The 20723-nt window shown below is 42.4% G+C and overlaps 1 protein-coding gene across 1 annotated transcript in view; it reads right to left on the reverse strand.

Annotated features, from left to right (window-relative positions):
- Nucleotides 1–20723, reverse strand: part of cntn3a.2 (contactin 3a, tandem duplicate 2) — a 167982-nt gene that overhangs the window by 108920 nt on the left and 38339 nt on the right. Inside the window, exons 3-4 of the mRNA XM_022677584.2 lie at nt 16219–16354; nt 3999–4174 (exon numbers count right to left, since the gene is read on the reverse strand). Coding sequence (XP_022533305.2) covers nt 3999–4174; nt 16219–16354 — 312 coding nt within the window. The remainder of the gene's footprint in view (nt 1–3998; nt 4175–16218; nt 16355–20723) is intronic.

The raw sequence follows: 20723 nt of genomic DNA on the forward strand, positions 1-20723 counted from the left end.
ATCTCCATCCATGCCATCGATGGAGAGACTGTACGCTCCGAACCTGTGACCCTGCAGACTCTTCCTCTCACCCTTCAAGCCAGCGCTCTACATGTGGAACAGCTCTCTCTCTATGTGCTCCCACGCACAGAACATCCACTGGTTTTGGGAGCGCCATGGCTAAAGACACACGACCCCGTCATTTCATGGAGCCTGGGAGACATCACTGCCTGGTCTCCTTTCTGTCGTGAGAACTGTTTATCTTTAATTTCACTCTCTTTGCAATCTACCTCTGTCGAAAGCCCTAATTCTGTAGATACCCCTGATATTCCCTCCGAGTACTATGATTTTTCTGATGTGTTTAGTAAAGCTAAAGCTACTGAGTTACCTCCGCATCGCCCCTATGATTGCTCTATTGATTTAATAGAGGGTTCTGTACTGCCCAAAGCTCGTGTGTACCCATTGTCTCGTGATGAGGAGAAGGCTATGGAAGAGTATGTTAGTGAAGCTCTTGCGCAGGGTTTCATTCGCCCATCCAAATCCCCAGTTGGTTCAGGTTTCTTCTTCGTGAAGAAGAAGGATGGGGGTTTGAGACCCTGCATAGATTACAGAGGCTTAAACGACATTACTAAAAAGTTCGCTTACCCACTCCCGTTAATCCCAGCAGCTCTCGAACAGTTACGTAATGCCGTGTACTTCACCAAACTCGATCTCCGTAGCGCTTATAATCTCATTCGCATCAGGGAAGGTGACGAATGGAAAACGGCGTTTTCCACCACCAACGGCCACTATGAATACCTGGTCATGAGCTACGGTCTCGCTAACGCCCCAGCTATATTCCAGTTGTTTATGAATGACATATTTCGCGATCTCATTAATCACTCTGTTGTCCTTTTTATAGACGATATCCTTATCTATTCACCAGATCTCCCCACACACATTCAGCATGTCCGCCAAGTTCTCCAACGCCTGAGAGAACATAGTCTGTTTGCCAAAGCCGAGAAATGTGAGTTCCACACTCAAAGGGTCACATTTCTCGGCTACGTTATCAGTTCCTCCGGTGTCCTTATGGACGATGAGAAAGTAACTGCCGTTACTAATTGGCCAGTGCCCCAGACCATTAAAGAACTCCAGCGATTCCTTGGCTTCGCTAATTTTTATAGGCGGTTCATCCGTAACTTTAGCTCCATTGCTGCGCCCCTGACTGCTCTCACTAAGGGGGCTGCTAAAATCCTGAAGTGGTCAACCGAAGCAGATCGCGCTTTCAGTGAGCTGAAAGCTGCGTTCACTTCTGCCCCTGTACTTAGGCACCCTAATCCCGAGTTTCCCTTCTTAGTGGAAGTGGACGCTTCCGAATCGGGTGTTGGCGCGGTTCTCTCTCAGCGTAGTGGGTCGCCACCCAAATTGTTTCCTGTAGCCTTCTTCTCACGCAAGCTTTCCCCAATTCTGAGGACTGTCCTCAGGGTAAAACGTTCGTACCCGTTCAGTTTCGAGACAGGCTCATCACCTGGGCTCATTCCGCTTTAACCTCTGGTCATCCTGGTGTCACACGCACTTTACAATTACTCTCTGCCCGTTACTGGTGGGATTCTATGCGTGCTGATGTTCACTCTTTCGTTACCTCCTGCTCTGTCTGTGCGCAATGTAAAACGCCTAAAACCCTTCCAGCCGGTAAGCTACTACCTCTCCCTGTACCTGAGAGACCTTGGTCGCATATAGCGGTTGATTTTGTTACTGATCTGCCTGTATCTGAGGGTTATACTACAGTTCTCACTATTGTTGATCGTTTCTCTAGAGGGGTTAAATTTATTCCATTCCCAGCTCTGCCTACTGCCTTCCAAACTGCTCAAGCTATTTATATGCATGTATTTAGACACTTTGGTATCCCCGAAGATATTTTGTATGACCGTGGTCCTCAATTTACTTCTCGTGTGTGGAAGGCATTTTTTGAACATCTCGGTGTACATGTCAGTCTCACTTCTGGGTTCCACCCCACATGTAATGGTCAATGTGAGAGGGTTAATCAGGAACTCGGGAAATTCCTCCGCACATACTGCTTCAAACATCCCACTGATTGGTCACAATACCTCGTCTGGGCTGAAATAGCACAAAACTCCCTAGTTAACACTACCTCTGGCCTCACCCCCTTTCAGTGTGTTCTGGGTTTTCAGCCTCCTCTAGCTCCTTGGACAGCGGTGTCCACTGATGTGCCGGCTGTGGATGAATGGATGAAGCGCAGTGAGCAGGTGTGGGAAGACACGCATCGTAAAGTCTCTGAGGTACTGCGCGTGTACAAGGAGCGTGCTGACAAGCACCGTGGTGACAACCCAGACTACCAACCAGGAGATCGGGTGTGGCTCTCTACCCGGGACTTTAGGTTTGAGGGTAGTTGTAGAAAGCTCCTGCCTAAGTTTATTGGTCCTCTTAAGATTTTGTCACGTATTAATGAAGTTACTTACAAGGTGGAGTTACCCCCTCAGTATCGTGTTAATAATTCTTTCCATGTATCTCTCCTCAAGCCTATGGTCCCGGGTCCGCTCGCTGACGCTGCACCGGCTGATGTTCCACCCGCGGCTGTGGAGGGGGAGGGGTCGTCCACGTATGCTGTCCGGGAGGTGCTGGATTCACGCAGACGTGGGGGTGTACTCCAATACCTTATCGATTGGGAGGGGTATGGTCCGGAGGAGCGTTGTTGGGTGGCTGCCAAAGACGTGCTGGACCCTGCCTTGCTCGTGGAGTTTCATGCTCGTTTTCCTGGTAAGCCTGCTCCTAGGCCCCGTGGACGTCCCAAGCGTCCTCCAACCTCCTCTGCTCCAACTCGTCGGGTTTCTCGCTCTGGTGAGCCCCGTCTGTCTGGCACCTCCGCTCCGACACCTGCACCTCCCGCCGGTACTCCCTGTCCGCCGGGTGGTCGTCGCCGGGGTCGGCCCCGTTCTGCCTCCGCTCCGGGCCCTCAGGGGGAGGGTACTGTCATGTCTGGTGCTGAAAGCACGTCTGTGTCTCCCACATCCAGCTCTATCTGCGATTCTCACAGTAACAACTACAATACCCAGAACGCACCACTCCATGACACAACACACACTCCCGATCACATGACACGTCACATGACGCCACCAGGAAGTCCCGAGTACTGATTACTCAGTGTATTTAAGGACCATGCTCACGCTCACACCTCGCCGAGTATCTGTTTGGTAAATCCTACAATACAAAGCGTTTCTCTTGCCCTTGCTATTCTCCGTGTATGATCTTGTTTTTGTTTTCTACCGACTTTGATTTTTGCCTGCTCCCTTGTGTTGGATTACCGTGTATGACCTGGACTGTTTATTGTACTCTGGATTTTTGCCTACCCTGTGATACTGCCTACCTGTGTATGAACTCTGGACTGTCCTCCGGTTATGGTATGGTTTCTCTACACTGTGCATTTTTGGTACTGACCCTGTTTCTGTTGACTACCCCTGTCTACTCTATAACTTTAATAAAAGTTATTTTATTGTATCTGCACCAGTCTCATTCCTGTCTGGCCCTGACAGATTGATTCAGCCAAAATAAATGAAGTAAAGTTTACTAAAAGAAAGGATTGACTGAAGTTCAGTTCACTTATTTCCTCTATGTAACATTTAAGTCTTGAAACCAAGTTGAAGTTACTCAAATTTATCTGAAATTAAATTTACCTGAAATTAAATTTACTTTAAAAAAGCAAATGCATAAAGTTGCGAAACTTTTTTTAGGTACATTTTACTCATAATTTTTTTCAGTGTGAGAGCCAAACAGTCCCAGAGCATGATGCTACCACCACCATGTTTAATAGCTGACAGCTGAGAGTATTTTTGGAATGGAATGCCTTGTGATAAAAAAAAAAAAAAACTTTGGCCATGTCGGCCAACGTTGGTCTAGGCTGGGGTTGAAAATGGCCTTTTCTGACCTTTTACAGAACAATGTTCAGCGTAAGCAGTGCTAACAGCAGACGTCTCTCACTGGGTCAGGAGAATGCTGTGGTATATTTACAGTGGGTGACTCACATGCAAACTGGAGGCTGGCTCTCCTGCTGAGGATGGCTCCCAGAGGGTTGAAGGCAGTGCACTGGTAGATTCCCGCGTCCTGGGCCCGATCCAGACTCCTAATGACCAGGTTCCCCCCAGACAGCCGACGGCGAGGGTCGGCCCTGAGATCAATCAGTGTGCCGTTCAGCGACCACCTGCAGAGACACAAATAATCACACACTGCGCAATCCTCAGCAGGTTTCCGCAGACTTGAGCCTCGAGCTGATTTAGAAATCACTTCGGATGTGGCAGCGTACAAATAAAACACGCTACAGATTTTTGAGTACGCTGTGACAGATAATTGAGCTTTCACTCATAGAAAAGGGAACGTTTAGTCACCGCTATTGTTGCTATTTGGCACTACCATATGGTAACCGCTGTGTTACACTCTTGTAAATGTAATTGCGCTATTACATAATGGCATGCCTACTAAATGTACCACATATTGAGTTTGAGGTTTGAGGCTGCACTGCTTTTATTTCTATATGACTTTTTTAAAGGTGCACTTAAAATCCTTTAATTTTCCCAAAAAATCGACAATATGATGCAACTTATGTATGAATTTTACCAATCAGAAGCAGTTAAGCTATTCCACTGAAGTACAGCATTATATAGGAGCTTCAGTGAAGTTTCTCCAGCACTATGGCTGAGTGCAGCAGCATTAGCATTAGCTGCTAACCACATCGCCAGCTCCTTTGATGTTCAGAGTTGTTAAAACAAGCTACATGGGACAAACCGCTAGCTGATAGCACCCTGGGCTACCGGAACACTCAGGGTTCCTCAGTCTACTTCTATTAGGTTGGCATTTACTAGCGCTAACCATGGCTGGATAACCTGCTAAATCAGAAGGGAAACAGGGCGAAACCCTTGTTCACTTCAAGTATGCATTCTTACTAATGCATGAAATCAGACCATAAAAGAGACTTTCATTGATAGTGCGCCTTATAATCTGTTGGCCTTGTAGTCTGACAAATATGGTAATGACAAGTCCAACAAATACAACAGGCTTGTATTTACTTTCTTGTTTTACCATTTCTTGCATAGGGTTCCCTATTTCTTTTGTGATCAATAAAGTTAGAATTTCTCAACAAAACATGGTTAAAAACAATGTATAGGGAAAAAAAATAACAATCTACAACAGGCATGTAATCACTTTCTTGCATTCCCATATCTTGCATCCTAAATTTCCTTTATTAATAAAGTATCCATCTATCCATCCATCCATAGCAGAGTAACTTGTGTTTTCACAACAATTGAGCTTATATTTCTCAGAACCCTGTGAAAAAAGTCTCTGTACCATGAAAGAAACTAGTTAGTCACACGTATTTAATGTATATATGACAACTATACCATTTTTATCAGACCCTCCCTAAATACCATAAATAAAATCACAGCTAATCAGGCAATTACATACAGTTTCCACACTAGGGAGTTAGTTTAAACATGGTGTTATAAAGCCCAACATAAAGCCCAACATAAACAAAGTTATGGGAAGTCAAACCTACGGAAAATGTCAATTCGGTTTTGCATAAACCAGAAAGAAAGTTCTATAAAACCAGCAAATCAAACTGTTAACAAATAGCACCATTACATTGTTGAAGAAGCATTTCTATACTATTAATGACTTAAGTATCAAGTTCCATTACTGTAGCATTTTGGAGTAATGGGAGGTCAAACTTTGGAAAAATGCCCAATTTGGTTTAGCATAAACCAGAATTTGACATACATAATTATTGTGTTGTCTAGTGCCAGTCCTGGGTATATTGCTCACAAATGGTAGGAGCTTGCTCAAATTGCTGTTCAAAACATATTTTTTGAACCCTTCTAATCACCTGAAAGTTGGGAATGTACATTCTCAATCTTTCAAGGACCTGACAGGGGGTGTCTGTGGAAAATATTTCACACTTCTACTCAGTGATAAAACTCTTGCATTCAGACTTCAATTAGAAAAAACAGGAGGACCAGTGAGTTTTTAGGTTTTCTCGGTCACATGACATCGCGTTTAGTAGCTCCTCCAATTCCATTTGCTGTGGTGTTTACATGGATCTCCGTAGAATTGCGCACCCAACGTGTAATTACGGTGTGTGACAAATATTTTATTAGACGCGAGGTGACGAAACTCAGACGTCGATCTGGACGGGACTTACTTCGCCGTAGGACCACAGAGTTCAGCGAAATACAGCAGGTAATTCTGCCTGTAATTTTCTCAGAGGACATCTGAGAAAAACACGTACATAGTCTTTCATGGATACCCCCTGAGAAACTAATCGTGTCCGGACAGGGCTTAACAATCATTTTAAACACACAGCATACTCACGTTATCATCTGCCACAAGTGCAAAAACTTCTAAGAGTTTAAAGTACTTTCTTTAAACTCATCCTGACAGCTGTGGTATCAGGTGTTGGTGAAAGCCGGCTCTCTGTGCAGAGTCGGTTCTCCGTGCAGATTTAGGTCACTGGCTTTTAAACTGTGCGGTTGGTATTTTGCAGCTCTTTTTCGGTTCATTCCCTTTATTGGCCTTTAATTACCACTAGAGAGGGTCATCAATCCTGCTTGCTCACACTTCAGCTGCCTCAGTCACCAGAGCCCTGGACTTGGGCCCACCAGAGGTCATGCCAGCCAGCGCGCCATTCAGAAGCCAGGATGGTCCTGGAGGAATGAGCTCAAAGCATGGCATTAGGGAAATCATTTGAGGACCCTGATCTGCCAGCCCTTGCCAGTTGTTTCCTTGTCTTTTTGACTGGGTATCGGTATTACTCCCATGGCTGAGGCTGTGCACAGGAACTGATGCGGAGAGAAGAGGAATCTGGCAGCACATGCTAATTTCACGATAGCATGAAAATAGCACCTAGAGAAAGAGAGGTGGGGGGTGGGGGGCGAGGGGGACTTGTGAAGGAGCCGAAGCCTACGACGCCTGGAGGATTGTGTGACACTCAAATCCCCATGACGACAGTATTACCTGCACCTCCTGGTGTGTTTATTGGGTCGATGTGTGAAATGTTTTGCACATTCGCTATCAGAAATTCTCAGCATTCGCAGATAAGAGAAGCAGGCAGGACATGGGCTGGTTTGCTACCGCCCACGTGTCGGCGAACGTGAATTCACACGTTTATTCCAAAGCACTACTCGCCTTTTCTCGACAGCTGTCTCTGGCGGTGCCATAGGTTAACCGTGCCATTCGTTGCTGGGATGCAATTTTGCATGTGTTACCATGTTTAACCATGTGCAACCCTTGTCCTAAAGAAGACTGCAGAATGTTTTTATTCCTCGTTTTGTGTGCTTTTATTCCTTGCCTGTGGAATAAAAAACATTTTAACGCTCGGGCTCTTTCACAATCATTATCTGTACAAGCAGATGCACGTACAGAGTGCAAACACGAAGTGGATCAGGGGGTAAGACCCTGATTTAACATCCGCGCATTAGAGGCAATCACGCCACTCGCATTCCGGCCAAGCCGCCAACCGCTTCTAATGCAGTTCACAGCAGTTCTAAGCTAGATGCAAATTGTGGCAGCGGCAGAAGAAAGCAGCAGAAGAAGCAGCAGCAAGCGGCATCAATAGGCCAGTCTCAGTTCAGTTGCGATCCGGTTAAAAATAGATGCTGCCAGAGAACCAGGTCTGATGAAGGCCACTTGACACGCGCCCGCAAACAGAGCGAGTGAGCGAGAGTGGCAGAGTGAGGGAGTGAGGAGCACAGGGAGTAGAGGAGGTGTGAAGTGAGGTTACATCCACCTCAGGGCTTCTCTGGAAAGCGCTGGTGTCTCGTGTGTCACCACGGCTGAACTCTAGTCAACCCTGCTGTTCATATCAATTTTGTATGGAACAGGAAGGAACGGCTTGGCCGGTGATGAGACTGGCGCTCTGGGCTCTGGAGCTGCAGGCTCATCTGCTCAATCTTCTCGTTTTCTCTCTCTCTTTCTCCCTCTCTCTCTCTCCCACTGTCTGCACTCCTTCATCTCCTGGAGCTCAGACGCCCTGCACCTGTAGATTCACCCTGGAGGGAGAGAAAGCCACGGCAGCCGGCGCGTGATCTGCGGTCTGATCCCCGGCTCGTTTCGAGGCTCGATCTGCGGCCAACACAGAAATCTCGTCCAAACTCGTACGCCACACGCCAGCCCAGGCCAGCCCCACTCAACTGGCTACCAAAGCGAGAAGCTTGGCTCCCTCTTACTGCCGAGTGTCGAGTGACTCGACACGAGCGTGAAAGCACACTCACGTATCGCTTCACTTTTTCACACTTTCTCACCTTACAACCTCAAGCGTAAAAGTATTTTATTGGGATTTTACATGACAAACCAACACAAAGTAGAACATAATTGTGGAAGAGTGGAACAAAATTGAATAAAAATCTAGGAAGCGTATATCAATACTTCGTAGAAACACCTTTCACTGTGATTACAGCTGCAAGTCTTTAGAGGTATGCCTCAACCAGCTTTGCGCATATAGAGAATTCTTGATGAGATTCTTGCCCATTCTTTTGTGTAGTTTAAGCTCAGGCAGGTTGGATAGAGAGCCTCTCTGAACAGCAATTTCCACGGCTTGACACAGAAGTTCAATAGAATTTAGATCAGGCTGACTTGGTTGACTGGTTGTTTGAACTATAATGGAAAAAATAAATAAAATGTCTCTCTGGCCAGATTTTGTGTACGTTCCTCCCCTGTCTCTCCGTTGCGCTCGGCATGACTTTAGTTTCCACCCGCGCTCGTTCTTGGGCTCCCTATCTCTTTATAACTGCGTTTTTTCATGGCTGTGTCCCAATTCACTAGCTGGGGCAGGGATAGTGTATAGGATCGCGACTCTGACGACCTGGGTTGATTCCGCATGAGGAATCCCAAGGTGGTGCAGAAATTAATTATTATTGTCCCTTCATTAATTCCTCTGTGATGGGGAGCTGAACGTAGCTTTGATTAGCTTTTATTTTATTATAATTTTCCTTTCCGCCTTAAATGCTGCAGCCCCTGCCGTCTGTTGCACCATTTAAGGTGGAACAGAAAAGTTAAATAAGTTAGCTAGCTACTGAGACAAACTACTAATGATGTTTTTAATACTTGTCATAAAGACTTTGGCCATGCAACATTAAAACTACACAATAAACTATGGTAATAAAGTGCTAATCACTTTTAACAAGGAAAATACTACCATCCTACCAGTGATTCTCAGACCCCTCGGTTTGAGGTGTGCATCTAAGAAATATCCATATAATATAATATCCCTTCCCCCTACCCCTCCAACCTAACAAGAATTGGGATACCCCTATTTCTTGGCGTGCACAAACAAAACAGAGGGGTAGGGGTAAGGGGTAGGGCCAAAAAGTAAAATGGGATTGGGTCTTTGTGTAGCAAAAGGAAATCTTAAAATCTCAATAAAATATATTTATGTTTTTGGTTGTGAGGCAGCCACTGTACACTCTCAAATACCAATCAAAGCGAGAGATATTTTACAGAGCCCACTGCCATAAAAGCAAAAGCAAGATTTGACACCCTAGCAGAGAGCAATCTAGCAGAAATGAATTGCAGCTTAGTCTTCAGTAAGGGGGATGCACTAGCGGCATTAGCGGCTAACACCTAGTAGGAAAGCTAATTCATCACACAACACCCAACAGGGCAGTCGATGGCGAATGCTGCTTTGTTCTTGACACACTCTCTCAAAACGATCGCTTCCTAATTCACAGGGTTCCTCCTTATGAGCGCAAGATACAAGACACATTTCCGTCTCCAATCATGGAAGTTTATTGAAGGCTGTCAGTGGATTAAATCAAATCTTCTCGGCAGTTTGCTCTCGATTCATCACGCCTGGACTCGGCAAGGGGATTTGACAGAGTTGTCCGATGTTTATGCTTTGATGTTTATCCATCAAAAAAACATTTTTGGCAGAAAAGACATCTTGTGAGTAAGGGCTGCCGAGCTTTAGATGTGATGTGGTCAAAGACCGGTCTGCATAATTTTGTTTTAAGTTTGACTGACGCCTCGATTCATCTGAACATCTGTTGCAACTCATCTGGGGAAGTACACAGTTATACATGAAAAGAAACGATGGTGTATTGGTGCAGACGGGTAAGGGGTATTGGGCTGCTATCATCAAAAAATATTGGCTGGAGATCAGAGGGGAAAAGATCGAGAAGCAGACTCCTATACTGCAGGCTCGACTTCTTAATCTGTGGATCGTGTGACTACTGTATGTACTGCTTGTTTTCCTGACGTGGCTCGCATTTCTGCTGCTGCATACAAATCTCAACAGATCCAAGCTGAAAACTGTGCAAGATGCCAATCACAGAGGAGACCAGGTAAATTGAACTGGATGGTGGACACAGAATGGTTATATTTTATTAATGGAACATCAAAGGCAATTTGCTCAAAGGCAAATATTACTGCACTCACATTTATACCCTTCTTTAACCCTTTAACATCCCCTCCAATAAAAAAAAAAACTCCCCAGATACACTAAATACTGACTGCTGTCTGGCAGAGAAGATGAAGATTAGCTTGTTGTGAGGTAATTAATAGTGGTGTTTCAATTGTACTGAGAGATACATGATACATATTCTAATTTGAACAAACTGAGACTGTACTACCATCTGTCTGGCTATTTTTATAAACGCAATTAAATTTAGCTTCATGCTTTTGTTTTTTTGTGTGCTTTTTTTTTCAACATTGTACCTAATTGTACCTAATAGTTTATTCAAGATTATCCTTAGTTAAGTGACGTCCCTCCAGAATCCAAACCATTTCTATACAAACCACCCGCGCACATTATTTTAAAAAAGAAACTGCATACAGAGGATAACCTTTATATTAAGATATGGTTGTTTTTATTATCTTAAGTAAGGTTTAGTGGATATGGGAGGTAGAATGAGGTAGAGGCAAAAACAGTGAGGTAGATTGAAATACAGCATGGAATAGCGAGGTAGAGGGAGAAATGGAAGGTGAAGTGAGGTAGGGGTAAAGTGAAGTACAGCGAGTCAGAGCATGGTAGAGTGAGATAGGAGGAGGTAGACTGAGGTAGGGAGAGGAAGACTGAAATAGGGGACATAGAGTGAGGTCGGGGAGATTGCGTGAGGTAGGGGGAGGTAGTGAGGTAGGGGAGATAAAGCATGGTAGAGTGAAATAGAGCGAGGCAAAGCAAGGTAGAATGAGGTAGGGGACAGTAGAGTGGGGTAGGTGGAGGTAGAGCGACTTAGAGTGAGGTAGAGGGAGAAGAGTGAGGTGTAGAGTGAAGTACAGCGAGGCAGAGTATGGTAGAGTGAGATAGAGTGAGGTAAGGGGAGGTAGTGAGGTAGGGGAGGTAAAGCATGGTAGAGTGAATTAAAGCGAGCCAGAGCAAGGTAGAATGAGGTAGAGGAGGAAAGAGTGGGGTAGAGTGAGGTAGAGTGAAGTACAGCGGGGCAGAGTATGGTAGAGTGAGATAAAGTGAGGTAGGGGAGATAGAGTGAGAAAGGGGAAGGTAGTGAGGTAGGGGACGTAAAGCATGGTAGAGTGAATTTGAGCGAGGCAGAGGTGAGGTAGGGTACGGTAGAGTGGGGTAGTGGGAAGTAGAGTGAGTTAGAGTGAGGTAGAAGGAAGTAGAGTGAGGTAGAGGGAGAAGTGAGGTAGAGTAAAGCACAGCAAGGTAGAATGAGGTAGAGAGAGGGTACAATGGGGTAGTGGGAAGTAGAGCGAGTTAGAGTGAGGGAGAAGGAAGTAGAGTGAGGTAGAGTAAAGCACAGCAAGGTAGAGTGAGGTAGGAGAGGGTACAGTGGGGTAGTGGGAGGTAGAGAGAGTTAGAGTGAGGGAGAAGGAAGTAGAGTGAGGTAGAGGAAGAAGAGTGAGGTAGAGTAAAGAACAGCAAGATAGAGTAAGGTAGGGGAGGGTGGAGTGAGGTAGTGGGAAGTAGAGTGAGTTAGAGTGAGGTAGAAGGAAGTAGAGTGAGGTAGAGGGAGAAGAGGGAGGTAGAGTAAAGCACAGCATGGTAGAATGAGGTAGAGGGAGGTAGAGTGAGCTAAGAAAGGTAAAGCATGGTAGAGTGAATGAGAGTGAGCTAAAGCAAGGTAGAATGAGGTAGATCGAGGTAGAGGTAGAGTAAGATTAAGTACACAGTGAACACTTACACAAAACTAAACTTTCTTTTAGGTCGTGTTTGGAACATGGCCACCATCTTTAAAGCTGCCATGTTACTTGCTGGGTTGTTCAGATATGTTATTTTCCCATTCGTTTAATTTACATATTGAATCTGAAATAAAAGACTGTTGTGCAACTTTTGACACAACCTTAACACTTAACACTTCTTAACCTGGAAACATCAGTGCAGCCAAACTAGATGAAAAAATAATAATAATAATAATAATTTGGGATCTTAATTTCTCATGTTTTACATCAATATCAGGATATCCAAAAGCGCTATCAGACATCATTTTTAGTCCATATCTTACACTGATCAGATTTTTATTTAAATATTTACATATTTATTCTGTTATTATTCTGTTGCAATTCCAATTCCAAAGAATGTGTTAACTTATTGTTATGCAGAAAAAAGGTTTATTTAATGCAGAGACAATATACTGGATACTGATACTGGAATTCACACTAGAGCTGTTATTATGCTGTGTTAGGTTTTTTTGCATGTGTTAAAGGTTTCTGTCCAGTTTCTTGGTATAAATGTGTACATAATAATTACAATAATATTAATAATAATAATAATAATAATAATAATAAAATGTCTCAATAAGCTTTTCCAAGTATATTGTTAAAAAGCTCAGCATTCACTTCATCACTACACTGAATGACTGTATATTTCATGAAAAATAGAACATGATTAGTTGAATAGAAATCAGTTGTCATTTGTTTCATCACTTAGTATTTTATGTTCTAAGTGTTCAGACATCAGACAATATAGCTACTGAGGTATTCTAATATTATATTTATCGCCCACACCTAAGTCCTAGTAAAAACTGGCTGTGAGTAATGTGTTATTTTTATGTATTGCAGGCCTTTTTGACATCACTAGAGTGAATGCCAATCCTGAGATAAAGATTAAGTTATTCAATATATTGTGTTAAACCTCCATCTACCTTTGGTTTTTCTGAACTTCCGTGACCTTCCTGGGGTAATTTATTCCGTGGGCTGACAACTCGGATTCTGTGCACTATGCGCTAGCCGAGGATGAGAGAGAAAAGGGCTCGGACCCATTTGCACATCAAGAAAGATGCCTGGGCGAAGGCTGCGATATTGGGAATGCATAAAGCCGGCAGCGCACGGCCAGGAGAGAGGGAAAGAAGAACGAGAGGAAGGTACAGAGCGTATAGCAAAGCCAAACACCCACTGCTCATCTATAAGGAGAGCAGAGAAACGGGCCTTCCACACAAAGGGGGGGACAGCGGTAAGCCAGGGAAGTGATTAAAGATTCATTTCCTTAAGACCGGCCTCTCCAATCATCCTCTCCCAAGACAGTGGAGGACGTGCTGCTGGAGCGGACTGACTGACTGCGCTAAGATTAGGTGTCTATAGCTGCATAAGGGAGAGCTTATTTACGGGCTTGGCTGGAAGTTTGTAGACACAAGGGGATGTAATCCAAAAGACTATAGATCTGGGTTTGTTCAGCTTCCAAATGTCCACAAAGGCAAATCACACTGTGTGCTATATGACAAAAATACAACATCTCAATTAGTGAAGCATTATTTTTCGCACTATGAGGCACCTCGGATTATAAGGCGCATTATGCGACATTAGTAAGGAACAGGGGTGTCGTCATGTTTTTCTACTAATTCAGCAGGTCTCGCTGCTTGGTGGTGGTGGGGGGTGTATCAAAGTTAAATAAAGTTAAGCTAACTAAATAAATTAGCATAAAGCATAATTTAAAAAAAAAACTTTTTTAAATTAAAGTCAAACGAGCACTGGATGTTAATCTACACAGATTTCTCTCCTGAAAACTGTTTATTTGGGTGAGTAAAGCACTTCCATTTATTTACAGTAAGCTTAGATTTCCAGATTTCCACTAAGGCTGGATGCAGCAGCATTAGCACCTAAACGCTAGCACTAGCAACGGTTAGCGCTAGTTAATGCAGACAGACAGCACCACACTAAGGAACCCTGTGTGTTCCGGTAAGCCAGGATCATATCAGGTAGCAGTTCGTCACACGTAGCTTGTTTTAACACAGTAAACATGCAGACTACAGTCCGATATGCTCATCTCTGAACGGTAAAAGAGCTAGCAGTTAGCGGCTAATGCTGATCCAGCAGTGCTAGCTAGGGTTAACAGCAGGCTACAGGCCGATAATACTCACCTCTGAACGGAGAAAGAGCTAGAGCTCAGCATGCTTAGCGGCTAAACTCCTGTATAACACTGTACTTAAGTGGAGTGGCTTTACTACTCCTTACAACCTAACTGGTAAAAATCATACATAAGGCGCACCGGATTATAAGGCGTACTGATGATTTTTTAGAAAATTATACCCACATAAGCACATAAAACACACCAGCAGCTTTCTATCATTTCCAGCCAAAATTGCAATAAAAAGGGATGGACTGATTCGTTTCCAATCCAATTCCAATACACAACTGCAGATCCCTCACACAGATTGTAATACAAAATCTCTCTTTACTTTAATATTATCCCTCTTATTGCTGTGTGCATTGTGCTTGAGGTTATATCACAAGGCTGGACCAGAAGCACACTTCACTTCTTATAAAAAGAGCAAAATGTATACACTCCGCTGGAGTGAAGCATTATACAGGAATTTCAGTTTAGTTCTCCAGTACTAAAGCTGAAGCAGTATTAGTATTATCTGTTGACCGTGCTAAGCACTAGCTCTCTGCTGCTAACCCTGGCTAGCACTGCTGGAGCAGCATCAGCATTAGTCACTAACCACACTAAGTGCTAGCTCTTTTGCTGTACAGAGGTGAGTATATCGAACTGTAGTCTGTGTGTTTAGCGTGTTAAAACAAGCTACATGTGACAAACTGCTAGCTAATGTCACCCTGGCTTATTGGAACACTTAGTGGTTCTTCAGTGTTGTGCTGTCGGGCGGCATTAGTGAAAATCTTTTTTTTTCCATTTCTCTTTTCAAAAGAGTAATGTGTGTAGATTAACATTCAGCGCTCATTTAAATGTAAAAGAAACCAGTGGCGAGACCTGCTGAATTAGAAGGCAAACATGCAACACCCCTGTTCCTTACTAGTGTCGTATAATGCAGAAAATGAGAAATGGCTGAAAAAACAAAAAAGATGCAGAGATTTTTTACCTCAAATAATGCAAAAAAACAAACAAGTTCATATTTATAAAGCTTTAAGAGTTCAGAAATCAATATTTGGAGGAATAAATATGTGTTTTAATCACGGTTTTCATGCATGTTCTCCTTGGCATGTTCTCCTTGGCAGTCTTACACACTGTTTTTGGATAAATTTATGCCACTCCTCTTGCTTATTATTCCAGAGGTTTTCAATTCAGTAAAATAAAAAAAAAAAACATTATTTTTAAGTGGTCTCTTTTTTTTGCCAGAGCTGTTTATATACTTGTTACCATGCAGTTTTTTCAGCATGCTTATTTTACATTGTCTACACATCTTTTTTTTATTTCTTTCTTTCTGTTCAGGGCTCTAGAAGTAATGGAAATACAGATGGCATTTTTAAAAATGTATTGTGCTGTAATTTAACATGATAATGATACCACTGTCATACTCCCACCCTACATTACCTGTTTAATAAAATATGCACATATTGCGCTCGGTGTCTGGCGTGGTGTGCGTTCAGTGATGCAGAGCACTGATGGAGTCCATGTTTAATTGATGTAGTTGTTTTAATGCATTCATTAAGAGTGACTGCCCCAGCTGCAGCCGCTGGAGGTAAACACTGCAGTTTGTTGGGAATAGATCCTGTAGGTGCAGCCTCAAGACACCAAATCCATAATTCATTAGCCACCAATAGAAAGCAGTAACTGACCACAGCACAGATAATGCTGATCTTAACAGAGACTATTTGTCAGCCTGGGCTTTACATCACACACTGAAGCCGACTCTATTTCTTCAGACACACAATTAAGAGTACATACAAGCAGTAAAAGTAGTACCAATGTGAACCAAGTTTACCATCTCAGACTACTACAGTCTGCAGCAGTGGAGTAAAAAAGACCATTACAAGCTAAGAAACATGTTAAAGCACAGCTGATCTCCAGGTCAGAATGGAGACAGGGGTCAAGAGAGGTGAAGAGAAAGAGGGCAGACAGTATAATACCTGTACTGAGGAGCAGGAAGGCCTTTAGCATCACAGGTGAGCGTGGCCTCTTCTTCAGGTAAATCTACCGGCACCATCAAATCGCTGGGCTCCATCCGCCATTTAGGCCCATGGAATGATTTATAATCCAAACATTCTGTGAAAAAAAAGAAACAAACAAACATGTGATTAATGCAAAGTTAATTCTCCTGTTATGTTAATTTGTCACAGGTCAGTTTGGCCTAGTGCATGTTTAATTATTCAAAAAATATCTGAAACCAAAAAAATCCTAACAAGCAGTGTGAATATTTCATTACCAACTCCATTGCTAATTATTCTATCAATGTTTAGTGCAATGATGATCCTTACCTTTAACAGGTAATGGTTCAATTATTATTAACTTATTATTTACTCGTTTTTCATTAAAAAATGTTTTAATATTTCGAACGTTTCACTACTTTACACAGAACTTTTTACTTTTCAAAGAACAACATAAAAAACAGAAGATTTTTACCCTATTGAAATGTAACATTGAAATCTTGTTTAAGTTTTTGTTTTTGCAAAGGGGGGGGGGGGGGTTGGTTGCAAATATGTGAGATAAACCATTTTAATATTATTTGAGTATATTGAGTTGTTCAGTTTTTTCTTTTATTTTTACATTCTAGCAATAAGGATCCTACCAGACCACATTGTTGCAGGGATGGTCATGCCAAGACACTAAAACCAATAACTCAAATATTTTATCCCCTCCCAATTTAGGGATAGAAATGCTTTTTTTTTTAAAGAGAAATCTGTGTAATTAACACCCAGCACTTATTTAACTTTAAAAGAAAATCTTAAAAAAAAAAAAAATATTATTTTTTTTTTTTAGAATTACAGTTTTGTTAAATTAAACCCTAATTAAAACAGAAACATTGCAACACTCCTGTTCCTTATTATCATTCTCAAAATGTGCCTTATAATCCAGTGCACCTTATGTACGAAAATAGGCATTAATTGATTGTGCACCTTGTAATACGGTGTGCTTTATAGTCTGTTAAATACTGTATATAAAAAGGTCAACCTGAGAAAACACCAAATATTGTATAAATTTAGACAACCTTCCCACTCACTGAAAGAAAGTAGTAATCACAAACTAACTGGTGATAGTACTGCCTCCATAATATGCCATAGTTCAAATGATAACACTGTGTAAATTGATAATTAAGTGTTACTTCAGCACATCCTTATTTTCTTTAAAAACTTCACTTCATTTTTCTCTGACACTACAGCTTGTGTCCTCTTGAGACCAATTTAGAAATTTCGGTACCACTTTAAAATAAGACTACCTTTATAAAGGTTGATGAATGGTTTATGAAGGAGTTATGAAGTACTAATAGTTAATACTTAAGTTGCAAATACTTTAAACCCCTTTATTAAGCAGTTAATAATTATATAACAACACATAAATAGAAATGGCAACAGTGAGTTGAAAATTTGCTAAATATTATTTCCACACTCATTTCTACTGTCAAACCTCAGATCTTTCTAGATACCGATCTTTTTTTGTGTTTTCCATCAATCAGCATTAAACCTGTCAGTAATTTATGTGTAAATTTGTTTAACTATTTACTATAAATTAAAAGACTATGTTGAATTAAATGACTAAGCAAACATAAGATCACTGCAGCCTTTCCAATAGTGTCAGGTGGTGTGCAGGAAGGAAGGACGAGGAGAGCGGACGCAAATGCGAATATTTATTAAAGAAACAAAAAGACTGGACCATACAAAGAAACACGGAGAACGTAGAACTGAGAAACACAAAACACCTGAACTGACATAACACGTACAACACCGAATAAGGAATACAGGAACAAGGGGACTATATAAAGACACGGACAAACAGGAAACACCTGACGAAAAGGTAATGAGGGGCGGAGCTACAAATGGACACAGGTGAGTGGAAAAACACCAGGGAAGAAATAGCCGGGGTCACGTGGGAACAACACACAAGCACGAGAACAGACAAAAACAGGGCGAGGACGTGACAAATAGATGAAAAGTTAAAATAAATTCTGATCTGGCTTTTCAGATTGAGTCATCAGAGTGTATTTTTTAATCAGTGTGTTTTTCCCATCAAATAATGTCAGATTTGTTGAAAAAGGTCAGATTTGGGCTACTGTTCTCTGCTAAACCTTGGTCTGGACCAAACACCAAAATCTGGTCCAACCAAAAACACTGATCTGAATCACAACTGAACCATGGTTTAGTTCTTTTGTCTGCTGAAGAACACGCCTGCATTCAAGATAGTAGGAGTCTGGCAGGAAAGCAGAATTTGACACAACACTTGGCAACCACTTGCCAAATTCACACATGCCATTGATTATTGGGCCTTAGAAACAAACATCAGGTTTTTAAACATAACTCTTCAGATCCAAAGGTTTTTCACATTTAATCATGTCTGATTTTATCTGGCACTGTGTGTGTGTGTGTTCATAAAGTTTGGCTCCCCTAAAAAGAGTCTTTAGCTCTATCCAGACGGGATTAGTTTCTCAGGGCGTGTTTGTGAAAAATATTTTACACTTCTACTCAGTAATAAAACTCTTGCATCCGGACTGCAATTGAAAAAACAGGAGGACCAGAGAGTTTTTTTTAGCTTTCTCTGGTCACGTGACATCACGTTCAGTAGCTCCTCCACTTCCACTCGCTGTTGTGTTTATGTGGATCTCTGTGGAAATGCACTCAAAAAGTGTAAGGTGCGTGGCAGTGGACAAATAGATATTTAATTAAACCAGAGGTGATGAAACTCAGAGATGTGCGTCTGGACTGGACTAAAATTACTGGAGGACCACGGAGTTCAGCAAAAACCAGTAGGTAATTCAGCCTGTCATTTTCTCAGAGGACCCCCCCTTAAAAGAGAAAACAGAAAATTACCTCAGGACCCCCTGAGAAACTAATCCCATCCAGATAGGGCTTTTGAAACAAACTAGAGAAAGGATAAGAATGGAAAGTGATCTGTGAATCAGTTTCCACTGGTAAATATACTTTAGATCAGATGCAGTGAGTCAAGTCAAGACAGTGTCAAGACAATTCATATCTGCCTTCTCCTGGAAGGAACTGACAGGAATTTCCATAAAAAAAAACTGTTTAAAAAACAGAGGTAAAGGCACGAATGCTCCAAATGAATCATAGTTGAGAAAATTTGCATTTGCTCTGCACACTGTGACTTTTTAAACAGTGGAGCTGTCTCTCACTGATTCTCTACTCCTGGCTGCACTCAGCGATGCTTTGTGTTGATTTAAGGAATGACAAATCCACGGGAACGTCACAATACTGCATTATCTTACATGGATACAGTTTCGCGAGAAAATTTCCATTCCCGCATCTTGAGGGAGTCAAGCTATTAAAGTGTGACATGCTATTTCTATTTCCTAAGAGACTGTATTGAGGAGTCCCAACCCTTCCGCCAAACAATGCTATTCATTTTAAAATGACTGCACAGCTTAATTGCATCTACAGGCAAGACAAAAATAACTCCCGATCTTGTTAGCTCTGGCGTGCTTTCCGCTTATGACGTGCCAATCTGTAGTTTCCTATCTAATGCACTCATTCATTGCAGCATTCATTGGTAGCGTTCTTGCTGGGCACCGTTTGAACAGGAGAAATATTGCAAAACCATAATAATGGACGCCCAAGTAAGGCCTTAATAGACCTGCCTCTTCAAGGCTTTATATTGTGTAAAAACAGTCTGCCCTGACTTGAGCTCAGACTTATGCACAGTTGCATCATAGCAGAGAACCTCACCAAGTCAGCAAAAGCTTGACAAGCACCTAGGAATTTTTGTATCACTCTAAAAGAGCTCAGCGTACTTTAGGAGGCTGCTGAAACAGAATTCCTAATACCTGAAACATTGCACATCTGGATGAAGACAATGAACATTCATATACTTCAGGTAACATAATGTAATCCTGGTATTAACTGTATAAATTACAACATTTGTAACAGTTTTAGAATCACTGAATTTTCATATTTTTAATATTTCTTCACCCACCTGTAATAGGGAGAGTACTGTCTCTGTCGTTGCTTCTCTGGGCTTGAAACGATGCTAACTACACTGTGTATCTCTGGTGAGGTGTACTGCTCACAATATGCTTACACAACTGCAGAGTGCTGTGCAATCTGAGTTTTAATAGGATGTGTAGCGCAGATGTACATGTAGTAAACACATAGAGTCTCGCGGCTGCGAGCAGTGAGTGCTTGTTAACAGTGCATGTTAACAGCATGGATCGAGACCGGATCACATTCTCACCACAAGCGAACCACTCCACAGTTCGTCTTGGACCGGATCAAGACCAGCAAGTTTTTTTGATCTGTACCCAAGTGCGATTACTGTTTTCACACCTGCTCGTTAGAACTGGTTGATGACCAACTCTCCTTCATGCACCATGTGGCCTCAGTTGCTCGGTCCTGCCGCTTTGCGCTCTATAACATCCGAAAAATTAGACCGTTCTTGACGCAACAGGCCACCCAACTCCTGGTGCAAGCGG

Source organism: Astyanax mexicanus, chromosome 13 (assembly GCF_023375975.1).
Source record: "Astyanax mexicanus isolate ESR-SI-001 chromosome 13, AstMex3_surface, whole genome shotgun sequence".
NCBI classification, from domain to species: Eukaryota; Metazoa; Chordata; class Actinopteri; order Characiformes; family Acestrorhamphidae; genus Astyanax; species Astyanax mexicanus.